The 16,660-nt window shown below is 38.4% G+C and overlaps 1 protein-coding gene across 2 annotated transcripts in view; it reads left to right on the top strand.

The window, feature by feature from the left end:
* Window positions 1-16,660, top strand: part of GRM7 (glutamate metabotropic receptor 7) — a 428,551-nt gene that overhangs the window by 305,124 nt on the left and 106,767 nt on the right. For both annotated transcript variants that reach the window (XM_067544398.1, XM_067544399.1), the window contains exon 7: window positions 34-173. In XM_067544398.1, the coding sequence (XP_067400499.1) occupies window positions 34-173 (140 nt within the window). The remainder of the gene's footprint in view (window positions 1-33; window positions 174-16,660) is intronic.

Genomic DNA, 16,660 nt, shown 5'->3' with positions numbered 1-16,660 from the left:
TAAAGCTTTGGCTGTTTTTGCTTCCTTCCTCAGGCAGTGCTGGCACTCCAGTGATGTTTAATAAAAATGGTGATGCACCGGGGCGCTATGATATCTTTCAGTACCACACAACAAACACCACCACGCCAGGCTACCACCTGATTGGCCAGTGGACAGATGACCTGCAGCTCAATGTGAGTCCAGTTTACTCTTCACTTGCTCACTTTCATTAGTGTATGCTTATTAGATTGACTTTTGCCACCAAGAAGGAACTAGCATAGGGGACACTTCTTAATGTTTTGTACAATATCTTCCTTTGTTCTATTTGCAGTGTGTTCTCACCTAGTGCCCAATCTACACTCATTTATGCTGCGTTCTCATGATTGTGCAAATTTTTTTTTTCTTTTCTTCATCAGAGCTCTCTAGCTGCTAACTGAGACAGTGGCTTTTTCTCAGTAATGCATAGCTGCTTAATACCTCAGGGATTTCATCTTTAAAATTGTAAATTGCTCCAAGTGTCTCTAGCTTGGTGCAAAAAGAAATGGATTTTTTTAGGGTTTTTTTTTGAGTGGTTCACGTTTCCCAGGGGTTATTTTTATGCACTTCGTAATGAGGCAGCCATTGCATGAGAGGCAGTCCTTTCATAATGAAGTCGAGCTGAAAGGTAAGAATAGGCAATCAAATGTCCCAAAGTTATTCTTGACATTGCCCATGTGAACAAATGAATATGATTATTATTATTTCCTTCTGCAGAGGCAAACTTCATTCATCTGTGGCGTCTGAGTCTTTACTTTTTGCCACATTTTTCATTACAAAGTAAAGTCCAGTATGAAAACAAATAAACAAAAAGAATATCTGCCCCTTGATCTGTAGAATAGGGCTAACATGCCCCTACATCAGAGGGGAGTTGAGAGTGAAATCCACTGTTGATTGTAAAGTGCTCAGATACTATGGTGATGAGAGGCATTTACACTCCAAGACAGATGAAAATATTATAATTTGAAAATGTAACTTAATCTAGTACATTTTCTCTTCTCTTCTAATGTAGTCCCTGTCTTAACTGGGTAACACCAGTAATTAATGTGCCAAGGATCACTCTGCACAATATTGTGCTACCTCTTAAATTCTATACTCATTAAGGGATGTGATGTGTTTTGTCAGCATTTTTCAAGCTGCTATGTTTTATTTAAAGCACACTGCCTTATTAACTTATTAATTTACGATTCTTTTCTGCCAAAATATCAATATTTTATTAACTAAATCCTGCTTGGTATAAACGACTCATCCTATAATTAAAATCAGAACTTAATGAAGCTATTGTTGTTCTGCAGCAATTGTGTTCAGAGTTACCATAAAAAAGCCCTCCCCCCAGGGCTGGGCTGGGTTACAGTGTGCTAGATTACTACAGCAACTTCCATTCTATCTGCCTGTGTGTTCCACAGGCTGACTACCTCCAGGAATTATCATTGGTATGCTAGCCCTCTGTGGAACTTTTCAATAGCAAGGTATCTTTTGCAGCTTCAAAAGCGTCTAGGAATTCTCTCGCCAAGGGACCAGACTATTGGCTGCTATTAAATAGGTCCCAAGAGAAACTGCCAAATCCTGTAGTTTGCCTTCTAGGTTTATTTCTGTGAATGACTCCCTGGATGTATCCCTCTTTCTCTATTTATATCAGCCATGCACATTTCTTCTCACCATCTTGCAAAAGGGGAAAATGTAAGAGGCAGGATTGTCCAGTGTAAGGATGCTAGCCTTGAACTCGAGACACCCAGGTTCAATTCCCTGCTCTACCATGGTCTTCCTATGTGACTTTGGTAAGTCTTGTAGTCTCTCTGTGCCTCAATTTCCCATTGGTAAAATAGTACTTCCCTACCTCAGAGGGCTGTTGTATGGTGTGTGGGGCACTACAATGATGGAGCCATATGATAGATAGATAAATAAAATATTTGTTTTTTTTCCCTCCCTTATCTTCATCCCCCTAGATAAAGGATGAGCAAATAGATTTTGCTACTAAATGTTTATGGGAGTGTTGCAAGGCTGATATATAACCCGTTTATACTGAAGAGGAAAAATACAGTTTAGTTTCATGTTCATATTTTTAGGGTTTTTTGGAGGGTAGTTTTACTCTTGATCTTTTGATAACTCTAGGGTGTGTTTTTATGTCCTGTTTGTAAATCTTTTCTCCTTACAATAATGAGCACTTTCATTCTTCTGAAGCACACCTGCATGGGCTATCTGCTAGATCAACTGTAAAAGGCTTAAGGCATAACATTCAGGAGGCCTCTGGGTGCTTTGTGTACATTTTCTTTTTGTCATCATCTACTTACATAGCCACTTTTATGAACTGTCTAGGACTGTGTCTGGGAATTTTTCTCAGGACTGGTTCCTTCTATGCATCTTTATGTTTTCTTTGATTTCTCACTTCTGGCAGGAATGTTCACAAAAACAGGGCTCGAGTTGAGGTGGAGTGCTGTTCTGGCTCTTTTTTTTTTGGGGGGGGGGGGGGCAGGAAGAGGGGGAATTGTAATGGTGTTCTGGTGCTATCACTTGCTGGAAGTGTGTTCCAGCACTTCTTTTTTTAGGAGAGAAGTGTATTGCAGCACCTCTTTATTTAGGATTGGAACACTGCACTGCACTGAAGGCATATTTTGTTCTGCCAAGAGCCAGATTCTGATCTCTGTTACAATCAGAGTAAATATGGCATACCTGATCTGATTTCTTTTGTTACCCTGGATTTACACCGCCGTCTCTGTGATCAGAATCTGACCAAAAAGCAAATGAGAAAATATCTTGTAACTTTTTGTTGCAACAAGCCCTGGACATAAATTATGAATTTTCTATGGGGGAGAGAGGGTTGTATAATCGCCAAATCTTCTTATGGTGTGATTGTTTTCTAACTCTTAAATAGCTCTTCCCAGGACTTAAATCATGATTTAGTGAACATTCTGGCTGTATTTCATAGATATCTAAATGAGGATACAATGAGCAGATGTCTCATTTTAAATGAATTCAATATTCCACTGAAAAATGTTGGATGTTGCATACACCCTGTAGTCAAGTAGAGTTCTGATTACAAGAACATCAGCCCTCCTCCCACTAACAGGTCCTGCAAGTGCATCCTGCCTTCCACTGTTTCTTGAAGATATTTTACATCTCCTCTGCTCCCTTCTAGACCTTCCTCAAACATTCAATATAGAATATTTATACTTTTTCTCCTCTCTGCTGCTTGAAATGCCTAATCCATGGATTTTAGACTCAGATATCTGGCCAGCTGCATATCATTCAAAAGCAATATCTTGACCTTTAGTACATGCCAAATAGCTCAGATTAGAGCTAACGTAATTAGCCAATAAAACTGTTAAACACAGTAATGTTATTGTAGGAAACCAAGTCTGTATTTCATTTTGCTGATGTCGAGGGGACATTTATGCATAATATGAAATAATGTAGAGAGAATGGCATCATTGGAAGGAGGAGAAATGCTTGAACATGTTTAGCATTAAATGAATCACAATTCAGCAACAGTAAAATAGGATAGTTGGGTTGTCAATGTACATAGTGCAGTACAGAGAGCATCACAGCTGTATGTTATCAATGGCTCTGATCTTTACAAAATTTAAATTCAAGGAAAGACGATGTTTAAACTTGATAGAAAGCTGCATGGATTGAAAAATTATTCCTATTGACTATTTGCTGTCTCAAAAGGAAAGAGGAGGGGATGAGGAATAGCAAGGAAGTGTGTGCAAAGCAACGGCTACTGTTGGAATAATGTCTTTCCAGATGTTCATTATATTGTTATAAATTAATTTTTCTTTTGCATAAGAGATGCTCACACATTTTTCTCACTATAAATATATCCTACAGAAGGATATATCAACAGCAGAAAAGCAGGATATCATCAGGTTATATCATCAGGTTATTCATTGGGCACTGTCACTTCAGTTTCACTGAATTACTTTTCTATTTAATTATTTATTATGTGATTATCTGTTGTTGGGGGCGTTGTTTTGTCATGGCATGTTTTAGGAAACATCGAAAGGTGATCATGGTGAAAAGAGCTTATTTCTTGCAATAAATGTCATGTCTAGCACTTGTGCTGTGATACCACTGGGAAATAAAGAGAGAGAGATGATTTTGTGGGTAAAGAAAAAAATTAGGAGCCAAGAAATGTGTTCTATCCCCAGCTCTTTCTCAAGCTTCTTGTGTCAATGTAAGCAAGATATTTAACTTCTTGGGGCCTTTGTTTTCTTTATCCGTAAAATAGGTACAAGAATAATGCTAACCTACTTTACAGGGGCATTGTGCACCTTTGTTCATTGATCTTTGTAAAGAATGGTGAGCTCCATAGGTAGAAAGCATGATAGAAGTGCAGATGATTGACTGAACATTGTTGGTCAAACAGAGCTGAGCTTTGTAACCACCACTTAACTTTCCAGATATTTTAAAGTACTTTGGGGCAGTAGAAACTCATCACTCCTGAAAGAATTGGAAGTTGTCACTGGGAATTTGGAGATGTGGTCCACTGTCACTTCAGTTGCTGAAAGCCTGTTGTCTCTTAAGGTCTACACTGCAATAAAACACCCACAGCTGGCCCATGTGAAGTGACTTGGGTGCAGGCTGTAGGGCTATAAAATTGCAATGTATACATCCAGGCTTGAGCTGGAGCCTGGGTTCTGGGAACCCTCCCACCTCAAAGTATGTCCCCTACAGTCCAGGGTTTAACTCTGTGGGTCTTGAGTTTCAGATTCACCCACCCCATGCAAGTATCCAGAAATCTCAAGAGTTATAAATTTCAAAAAATGATAAGGAAGAAAAATGTACCACAGAATCCCGAATTCCCATACCAGCAATGGTAGTGGTGGTGGGAAATTTGCTAATACTTAGAATGTTATAAAATGTGATTTGCACCAAATTTTAATCCAGTAACTAGAGAGTTAATAAATTCTGAGTTATATGCACATAGGTTACATTAAAGTTCCAGGGTGAAATCTTGGCTCCATTTGAAATCAGTGGCAAACTCCCATTGACTTGAATGGAGCCAGGATTTCACACTCAAATTTGAGCCTGTTTCCTAATGGTTAAAAGTTCTTGGAGTCACTGAAAGGACAAGCTTGTTTATAGTTTTCTGCACCTTGGGATTCTGGCTTGGTCTGGTTTTACATATGTCACTAGATAAAAAGGTAGAACCAGATATGAACAGAAAAGACCTGTCTGGAAGGAGATTTAATTGCTGCATTTGGACACTAAATTCCTTGGGCTTTTCTCTCTGTGTTTGATAAAGGGTAAGCATTTTGAACATGTAGATCCTGACCTATGAAGGAGGCGCCTGGGTCAGGTGTTCAGAATGGGGCTCTGCTAAAGAAATCCACATGATTTTATTTTGTGACTTAGTGCCCGGTAAAAGATATGTTTTTAATCTCATTACAGTACATACCATTCCTTCTACAACTTGCAGTGTCACAGTATACATGACATTTTGTTATTATCAAATTCATGATTGTACTGGTGAATAACAAAACAGTTACAGAAGCCTTGCACGTACGTCATTGAAGAATAATATATTCCTATAGCAGCTAACATTTGTCAGTCTGTTTATCTAATTAATGCTTTACTTCTAGCCTGTTAGCATCTTCACAGGTTGCCTCATTTTCTTTTAATTGCATCAGCATCTCCAACTTGTCAAATGCATTCTTCCAGCTCAATATTATAACTCATAAAGGTGCAACTGGGCACGAGCGTATTGATCAGACTTTGCAGCATTCTCAGGAAGACTGAAGATGCTATATGCTGGCTTGATAAAGATGGATGGTGGAGAATATGCCATTCTGCCCATTATTGCTGCTTTGTCGAGTTCCTAAATTGTCCACACTGAAGCAACTTTCATTTCTAATGTATTAATAGTGCTTAAATGTTACTCTTCAAATAAAGTGATGATCTCTCTCCAGTTAATTTGTTTTCAGAGAAATCATTTCTATATTAAAGAGCCCCAAATCTACTATGGGCAGCAATAAAAAGTATATATAAATGTTCTATTCTAGATAAATGCCCTCTAATTGTAAATTGTTTAGTAACACTAAGTTGTGCATAGCCTTAAATATGATTGCCACTAAATGGTTCCTTTTACATTCAGGAGTTAGCCGGGTGCTTAGAATTCCTTCCTTTTTCAGAATCTCCTCCAGCAATCAGTGATGAATTACTATAATCTTCCTACAAAAGTGCTTGGAAGATTAATAGTACTTATAATGATCAATATGGTTGTACAAACATGTACATTATGTAGATAATAATAAATCCTAATAAATCCTGGTTTGCATTGTTTTCCCCCTCACAGAAATATGGAAAGGACAGTAAAGAGACTGAATCTTATCTGTGCAGATGCTAAATAAAACCAGCATCTAGAAGTGTCATTTCAAAGGGAATGATTGACAAAGGCAACTATGTAACTTGCATCCTCCCATTCTGTTGCCCCCAAATAGAAATTTATAAAAGCTTTGCAATCATTTGTGCAGTTTATGCAAATCCTGCGTACTTCAACACCTATTGAATCCATTTGTGCTCATACTGATCTGTTTAAGTGCTATAAACATCTCTGTTACTAAATTTGGAAATAAAATGTTATGAATATCAGGGCAATGAATAGAGTAATTAGTAGTCTAACCTTCTGGCAGGAACCTTGAATGTACCTGGCACTTTTGGAGAAATATTCAGAATAACAATTAGATCTGAGCAAATAATTGTACTCAATTAAGTTTGATGCTCGGAGGCATTCCACAAACAGATGGTAATTTTCTTTATATAGATAAATATATATATATATATATAATATTTCAGTTTAGTTGATCTGTCTGTCTCTTTGGAATGGAGAATATTCAGTGTAGCCATAATCTCCAGAAAATGTAGTGGCCATTCACTAACAGATCTTCAGTGAGCACGTGCAAACGGAGATTTTTTTGAAGTAATGTAATTTGTCAAATTGGGGTGCATTTTCACGGGAACAAAAAAGATACATCCCAGGAAGACCACGTGCTAAATTTAAAATCTGTACTTCAAAGCATGGAGGCACAAGAATTTCTCAACTAAATGGTTGTTCACATTTTTAATTTTATATTTTCCCCTAACTTCATTCTCAGAAAAGAAACTTAAATAAAATAAAATAGGCGCACCCAGTATGGAAAATTTCAGCTCAAGCAAGTATAATTTGGAAAAGTTATAAGAAACAGAAAATAGTAGTTTATAGTAGATTAGTGTTAGACAATGTTAATTATAGGCTTATCCTATAATTAACATGGATGTGTGTGTACATATAGCCTCTGTGTGTACTTACTGCGCGCGCCCACATACATACACACACACACACTTACACATATATTCTGTACAAAAACACACGCACACAACTGAGACTATTTTAGATGCTGGTATCAGTTTACAGCATCCAAGAGAGACTTTAAAATTATAGTTTCAAGACTGCAACAAAATGGGTAAAAAATTGGTATCATTTTCCTTCTTCATTTCAGTTACTGTCACATAAATTGGCCTGTGTAGTGTCATTTACCACTCTTGTTACAGATGGTAACGAGTAGCTGATAGTACAAAGGTACTACATTTGTGTTACAAGATTTCAGTTTTAAGATTTTAACTAAGATGAAAGCTTTTCATGAAGGATGCATAATTCATGTGTTAAAAATTCTTATTAAGTCAATTCAGAAAATTAGTTCTGAGAGTTGTTTAAAATTAAGATTTTATGTATAAGGTATGACTAAGATCTTTTTCTAGTATCATTACAGTGTTGAAGGCCTTTCATTGACACAGCTTATAGTTCTCATTAAAAATTACTATAGTTTAAAATCCTTCATAAAGTGTGTAGAGTCCCTCCTTGTATTTCAATGTGGATTACTGGATAATGACATCTTTGGAGATGTAATTGTGTGCAGAGATATCTAGCGTTAGGATAGATGGACAAATACAGAATTAGAAATGGCCATGTACACCTCAGCTATATTTTCTAAATTATTTCTCAGTAATATATGGTACAGCAAAAACACTTCACTGATTGGTCGCTATCTTCTCTGGCACAAAAAAATTGTGGGAAGGTGTTAATGCCCCAGTTACAAAAGCCTGGTTCATGGAAATGGCTATTTGTGAATATGAAAATGACAGGGTTTATGATATAAATGATAAGATTAAAAATTTTAATTCCTCTTTTGATTAATTCATCCCTTTCATTAACACGCCCTATCCATCTTATCTATCGATCAATAGCCTTATATTCAATCACTGTGGTAGATGGTGGCAGGGGATGTGCCAGGCTCAGCTGCTAGTCCCGGCTGGACTGGCAATGGAGGAGGATGGGACTTCCTCTCCCACTGAAGGAATGGCCAGGGCTGGGGCAGACCCCCCCCCCCACAAAAACCTCCCTCACGTGCAGGAAGTGCCACCCCCCCCCCCCGATTCTTGCCCCCATCCCTCAGCCCTGAGGGGAAGGATCACTGTAAGGGGCCTCCATCCACCTAACCCCTTTGCATCCAGACCCGCCCCCCGAGATTCCCCACACCCAAACCTCCACCCCACCGAACCTCAGCCACTGCATCTGGAGTCCCCCCTGCATCTAGACCCCTCTGCCAAGCCCTGACCCCCATTCCCTCAGACCATCCCCCACTGAGTCCCCTGCACTCAAACCCGCACCCCAGTGAGCCCCAACCCTCTGCACTTGAAGCACCCTGATGAGACTCCCATACCCAGACCTCCATCCCACCGAGCCCCAACCAGCTGCACCCAGATCTCTCTGCAGTGTCCCATTGCCCCTGAACCTCGCTATAAACCCCTGTGCATCCAGATCTGCCCCAGCATCTGGACCCCCCACTGAGCTGCCCGCACCCAGATTGCCCTACACAGAATCCTCTCACCCCATATCTGGCTCCCCTCCACACTAAGCTGCTCCACACTTGGATACTGCGGGGTTGGTTCAGCCCTTGCGGTGGGTCAGGTGCAACCTCACTGCCGAGTCTGTTTCCCAGGGTGGGGGCTGTCGGGTGATTTCCCACCTCTGTGTAGCCAGTGGCCTGTGCTCCCCCCTGCCATGCTGGTGCCTCCACATTTATTTAATGACAAATAAAATGTGCAGAATTTTAAATTCACACAGGCACAGCATTCTCTTTTTTTTTACCCAGAATTTTTAATCTTTTGGCACACAATTCCTTCAGGAGTTGGTCCAAGAAAAAATGATATCTTTGTTTAGTGGCACTGTAGTGTTTGGTAGTATAAGAGTAAAATATTGGTATCCTTGAGTATATATTTTCTTAAAGGGCTAGAAGTGGGAGTGCTAAAATACCAAAAGAGAGGCTTGTTTTGTGTGATTTCTTGGACCTTTGGAAGCATAAAATTTGTAAACCTCAGAAAAAAAGTCCATTCTCTTGAGATTGCCAATCCGACTTTTCTGACCCAATGGTTTCCAATAAGTTTCTAGAGGTTGGGTGCTGCTTCAACCTTTTCAGACTCACCCTTCACTAGCATTTGTACTCAGTTAATGTAAATTCCACGGCAGTTAAAACCAAAGTCATGTAGGTTAACTGGTGGTTCAGTTTCAGTGTTGAGTTCCCTGGATTTTGTGATTGTGTTATTAGGTCAGCATTATCCTTCTGGTGCTTCCCCCTCCCTCCCCGTTTGCTTTGGGGTGGATTTTTTTTCTTCTTATTCTTTTTTTTTTTTTTTTTTTTTTTTTAAAGAAAAGACAATATACAGTTGTAATTGGGTATGGTTCATGAGCTTTTGGGGCTACATCTTTGGTCTTATGAATCATTGGTCTCTCCAAGATAATGATGTTCTGTGTCTACATCAAATCTGAAGTTCTGGTCAAATATGTATGGCTGGCTATGTGGGCATTAGTCCACGAAATATCCATGAGTAAATACAGAGTCTTAATAATTTTGTCTTGTTCTTATGGGTATCTTCAAAATTCTCTTATTTCATCATGTCCTGTTCCTTCCTTGACACAAACCTTGTTCGAAATTGATCATTCTGGGTCACTTGCACAGCCCTTTTATTAATCTAAGCTTCCTTTCAGAACACCTGCCTACGAATATTGGGTGATCCTGGTTGCTTTTCTTAACTCTATTTAGATGGCCCTGCAGTTTGCTTCAAAATGCCATGGATCAACGATGCCTCAGACTTCTGGGTTTGAAAAAACACTAGGCTTTTATTTAACCAAAGTAAACATAACATAAACATAACACTACCTTTCAGTAACCTTCCACCTTCTTACACCCAGAGGGAAAGCCTAATCTTATAAAAGCCCAGTGATTCTTCCCTTCCTGATCACAGTCTAGCTCCCTGACCCCCTTTGTGATCCTGCTCCCTCTCTATTGTCCTTGGTTTTCCTTTTCAGCAGGATGGAGTTTCACCAGCACAGACACACACACACACACATATACCCTTTCTCTCTCCCTCCCTCCAGTGTTGCTGTCTGTAACTGAAGTCTGAGTCTCTCCTGTATCTCTGGATTCTCCAGGGTTGCTCTTTCATTTTAACTTCCCTATTTGTAGGGTCTTTTCCCCACCATTTATTTATTAGTATTTTTCAGGATTCTGCTTTCTCCATTGCGCCTTTAGCCAAATTGTATATCCTCCAGGTAAAAATTAAAATAGTACAAAAATATGTTTAGCATGCCACTAAAATACTTTGGCTTCCAAGATATTATGGCCATGGATGCCACAAAAATTCCCTATCTATCTATCTAATCTGTTGTTTTGTTCTCTCATTAAATTTTGTTATCCTTCATTGCTCATATCAACCATGACGGGCATGAATACCCTTAATTAGTCTTAACTTGCAGTCTTAATTCTTTCTGAGCCAACTGCAAGGGAATTTTTCAAACCATTGGGCTGCTGAATGACCATATGCTTATTCCTTAGTTTTCAATCATATGTCTAAAATGTACATTGATTGGTAGCGGGACAGAAATCATATAACAATCCCACTCACATACTGTGCTTATGATCTGATTTAAGTTTTCATAGAATAAAACTGGTGATGAATATAACACAATAGACATTTTTTACCTATTCGGTTTACATACTGCAATAGTAAAGTAAAAGAAGATAAATAGCTAAGTTTCTATCCTGATAAATACAAAATTCAAAATACATATTGTCCATGCAAGTGGCCATGTACTGTATTGCTATATTTCACAGAGAAGAATTGAGCAAAGTATTGCAAAACAATAATATGTGCATTATAATCAAGCTCATGGCTGGGATTTTCAAAGAAGCTATTAGGGTTTGGTTTCCTACTTCCCTTAGGCTGCTTTCAAAATCTCACCCAATGTGCATTATAATCCAGACATTTCAAGCCTCTTCAGCATTTCTTTGGATACCCATGTGCAATCACTTTGCATATAATACCAAATTTAAACCAAAAAATACAACCTCAGAGCAATGAGATTTTGACTCTGATAACATACACACACAATACAAAATTGTAGCTTTGGTCTCTGTCACATTAATAGACAGTATAAAAAAACCCACTACAGATAAAGGCCCGTAGAACAGACAGATGTGCTGTAGCAACATCTTAGATGAGAAGCAGGAGAAATCTTATTAGGGTGTCTTATTTATCTGGTTGGTTAGTTATTTGTAGAACTGTTTTATTTTTTAAGTGACAATCCTGGACAAGCCTTTGGAATAGTTAAATGTACATACAATAAATGTTTAACATGATTTTGACCCAACAAAATTATATAAAAAGATAGATAGATGCTCCTTCCTCTCACCCCAAAACCAGAGGATAGGAAAATAACCAGCCAGAGATTAAACCAAATCCTTGCAGCAACCTGCCTTGCCTACCAACACCTACCCTTATTGTGTCCCTTCCTTCTGCAAAAGCCTAAGTAAAGAGATGAACCTGAACGTCAGCTGATTTGGGCTATTTGAAACCTATCCTGGGAGAGCAAATTGCCAAGGTTGAAGACTACTAATGGAAAAATGCCTTTTCAGCAGCTCTCACTCTTTTATACTACGGGGGCTCCAGGACAAGTGCATATGCTGCTGGTAGCTGTGGCAAAGTGGCATGGAGAGATGGTATGTCTTTCAGAAAGGCATGTTCCAAGCCATTTAAGGCTTTGTAGCTCAAAAGCAGCACCTGCAACACTACCCAGAAATTAGTAGTACAGATTCTAAAGTTATGGCTAGATACAGCCATTCATAAACAGACAGCCAGATTCTGCACCAGCTCCACTTTGGGGGATGATTTAAGCTGCAGTCCCTTTGGGAAGCACAGTGCAATAGTCTAGGCTTGAGGTGAAGGAGGCATGGATCGTGGTAGTCAGGTAAGAAACAGTCAGAATCTCCGGGCCAAATAAAGATGGGGGGAGCTGCCTTTGCCACTGCTGCTATAGTGTAATTCAGTAGGAGCTGTGGATCCATCGGTGCTCCCAGGATTGTGAGCTGTCACAACAAGTGTTGGGTGTTTCAAATGCAAGGAAAGAGAGAATTCGTCTTCCCCTTGCTTCCTCCAGCCTATCGGCATCTAGACCTCATCTATGCTTCATTTAAACACTGGGTAGGGCATTTGAAAGGATTGACTGGGTTGGATGACAGAAACAGACCGTTGGAGAGTTGTTGTTGTCTTCTATCTATTACAAGGGCATCATATGCATGTTGAAGAAGAGGAGGAGCAAAATTAAGATGCACATGAGAGAGCCCTTGCCCAAAATTACTCTCTGAGATCTCTAAGAGAAGGGCAAAGTCACTGAAATTTAGCCACATCTTCTACTGCTAGAGTTCACAGGTGAGCCAGTAACAGCTCACAGTCAACCGTATTGAAGGGAGTGGATGGGTTAACAATATCAGAGGGCCACATGAGATCTGATTCTTGACTGATGTCCCTTCTGATATAGTTAGCTTCATCCACTGTCAGGAGGTAGATAACACTGGTAAGCAAAGAGGTCTTTGGGACATGCTTGGTTTATGGTGACCATCTGGTAAAAGTAACCTCAGCATGAAGTCAGTAGTCAACCAGTCACAGAACTTGTGGTCATTAGATCACACCCTGTCTCCTGTTTCCTTCCATTGTAAGAGATGGAACTTCACTCACCATCCATGAGGCAATGAGCCTTTCAAACTAAAAAACAAAACAACCTAAACTATGTCAGATGATTAATATAGAAACGATGGGTACATTTAAACATTCTCTGTGTGTTGAACAAATATTAACACAGTAATTACTGCTCCTTTTATATCTATGTATTTTTTGAAGGACAACTTTTTTGATGTAGTGAAATAACTCCAATGGAGAGCAAGGCACTAAGGCTACAAAACATGAAACTGAAAAGATCTCTGCTGAAAAGGTAACAATAGCTTTTTGTGCAAGGCTCAGCCAAGCCAGTAGGAAATTCTCCCTTAAAAATTAAGACCTTTCTAAAATGAGTATGTTTTAAATATACTGTTAATGCAACCATAATAAATAAGTATTCCTTAGAACATCATATAAAGACAGACTATATCAATCCAAGGTGTACTGTTGAGGCAGCTACTGTTCCCTTCAATGTTTTTAAGGGCCATCTGGGCAGAGCTATTGCATTGAAATAGGAGATTTGTGTGGGGTTGTACAGAAGAAGATAATGTCTTGGTAGCCTTTCTTTTATTGTAAAGGCATTCAACATATTGTCAAATTAAATCCCTGCCAAGAAGTAAAATTACAGTAGTTTATTAAAATACCCAATCCAACTTCCCTTGATGTCTATGATGTGTTTTCATGGACCTTAATGGGAGTTGGATAGAACCAAAATAGGCTTAGTTACCAAGGTTGTTTGAGAGGGTTTTTTTTTTTTCCAGAGTTTTATGTTATAGAACTTCACCAGTTTTAACTAATGTGCCTTTACATCTTCTCCTGTCTTGTCCCATAACTTCTATCTTTCTATTGTTGCTGCTCTGTTTGTTCCAGTCACTAGTTCTGGAAGTCTGCTCAACTTTACTTGTGTTCATTGTTAATGCCAAATGCAATAGAAATGAAACAGATTTTCACCACCAGTAGCTGGCATTAGCATATGGACTACTGAGTTAGCAATTAAAAAGGGCACTTTAGTGGAGTCTGAAGTATGTTTTCCTTTCCTATCTGAAATATTGGAGGCCTTCTGGAGTTTTAAACTGCTATTCTCAGAATGCATTTGGAGTCTATAAGTCTTGCAGTGTTAATGATTCCATATGATTCTTGGAATGAATGTTTTTAATATTTGCTTCTCAATATATTGCTGATGGTAGCTTTAATATAAATATACTTTAAAGTGAACTTTTCTTGGTGCTAACCCGTGACTTACCACAGTTATGCTTTGGTTGTGATATCATTAGCTGAATAGTTAGGAGCCTATTCTCTTTGAAGACTATAAAGCTGACAAATTGAAGACAGTAATCCTTGCATTACACTTTGTAGAGCTAAGAATGCTGACATTCCAGCTATACACTATTCACTTTGTACATATTTTGGCACTTATGTGTGCACACTCACTCAGAGTAGCAGGTCCTCAGCTGATGTGAATTGTCATAGATCCATTGACGCTAGTTTTGGGTCTGCCTCATAAACAGAGGATTTGCGTTTCTTGTGCAAGGAATGTCAAATATATTATCAGCCTTATGACCCTGCACTAAAGTGGTCAAAATGTTCATGTTTTTAAGAGGGGGCTCTCTGTATATTGAAATAATAGTAACAATACATCTTTTCTGCACACTATATATGTGTGTGCGTGTCTGTGTGTATATGTATTCATTGTGTGTATTACAATATATTCAAATGTGGCTTATGCATAGGCCTTTGGGGGACCCAAAAAGTTTTCATATACAGTTGCACTTGTATTGTGAAAGATATGGTTATATTACTGTATCATACCTACAGTAGAAATGTGGTTTACAAAAAAATTCTCTTCTAATACATTGACTGTAATCATGTAAAGTGACTTACTGGATGATCTGAAATTTTGATATACTTTTCTTTTTCTTATTTGCAAAATACTTCATACAGGCCTGATCCAGCACCTACTGATGTAAATTCTTAAGTGAGAACATAAGATATATTTTCCTTTCCTTTCCTTAGGTTTTTATAGTTGTTCTCTGTTACCTGCTATGCTTGAAAAACAGCAATTTTTTTAAATGAAAGATTATAGGGGAGGCTTAGCTGTAGACAGATGGGAGTGCATTGGTTAAATCTTGCACATCACACTGAAAACTGACTCAAGAGGAAGTTCAGAATTAAGGATAAGAAATGTCATTCTTCACTGTTATTAACCCATTTTGCCTAGGTGGTAATGTATATCACATAAACTGCATTACCTTAGGCATAACAGAGTGAATTAAAGTATATCAGCTTTTGGCAACTCACTGCATTGGTGTAATTTTCCTGTGGGTCTAAGAATGTCACAAGAAAAAAAAAATGTTTGTATGCATATAAATGCTAAGGGAAATCAGGCTAGGATAATATCAGAGAAATATTTTTCATATATTTCAGAGATATTAAAAAATAAAAGTTTCAGGAGCTCACACCCCAGCTGTATTGCAAATGAAGCAGATACATAAAATATATAGTATAGAACAATACTTATGTGACTTCAAAACTTTGCCTCATCTCCTATATTATTCTTTTAAATATCCATCAACCTGTAAGCAGGCAGAATGAGTAAAAGTAAAATAAATAATACAAGGTCAAACAACAAATAACCAATATTTTTAAAACAGTAATATTTTTCCACCTACACATCACTTCCTCTTCACAGGCCTAACGTATTTTTGTTAGCAAATGTATTCAAGTGGGAAATACCTGCTGGAATTTTAGCAGATAATTAGCAGGTTGGGTTTCTCTCTCTTTATTTTAAACAAGCGTGTATATGAGAGAGTATTTATTATTACCTAGAAATGGAAATACATTTGAGAAATGCAACTGTTTTTCTATTCACCTAAGCATCTAACTGCCATCAGCAGACTGGGTTATTAGGCTACTCTCCCCAGTACAACCCAGGATACATATTAGGAAGTGTACAAATACTTGTTCTGTAATTAAACATGAGACTTCCTTCTCTAGGGATGTCCGCTGAACTACTTTCATGACAACTGAAAAGACAAGGTGGGAAAGGTAAAATTTTTATTAGAACAAATTCTGTTTTTCATCTGTGAAAGTTGGTCCAATAAAAGATATTACCTCACCACCTTGTGTCTCTAATATTCTGGGACCAACACAGCTACAATAACACTGCATATGATAACTCAAGTCACTTACAATAGGTGAAAATTGAGTTAACAAAAAAGCATTTATTTTGTTATGTTGCCAATTTGATTTGGCTTCATTTGCATTCAGTAATTACATGCCTCAATGCCAGTTTTATGGGGGCAGGAATTGCTATGCATGTGAATTCAGCAAAAGTTCAGCAGATACATAATTGCTGCCTGATGTCTTCAGCCTTTCTAAGGATATCCACCAGAATCCCATGCGTCCTGGTCCAAGTATGTGCTATTCTCCAAATGATGCTCCATTGTCATGAGACTAGGCATAGCGTGGATATACTGGATAAAATCCGGCCCACTGAAGTCAATTGTAATTTTGCCATTAACTTCAATAGAGTCAGGATTTTCACCCACTACATTTGTCATCATCTGTTTTCATTCATTTTGGTCACAAAGGCATTGGTTATATGGAAGTTAATGGG

Source organism: Emydura macquarii, unplaced genomic scaffold (genome assembly GCF_026122565.2).
Source record: "Emydura macquarii macquarii isolate MOO-44397 ecotype Brisbane River unplaced genomic scaffold, CSIRO-AGI_Emac_v2 contig_968, whole genome shotgun sequence".
Taxonomy (NCBI): Eukaryota; Metazoa; Chordata; order Testudines; family Chelidae; genus Emydura; species Emydura macquarii.
This window is presented reverse-complemented; position numbering and strand designations above follow the sequence as displayed.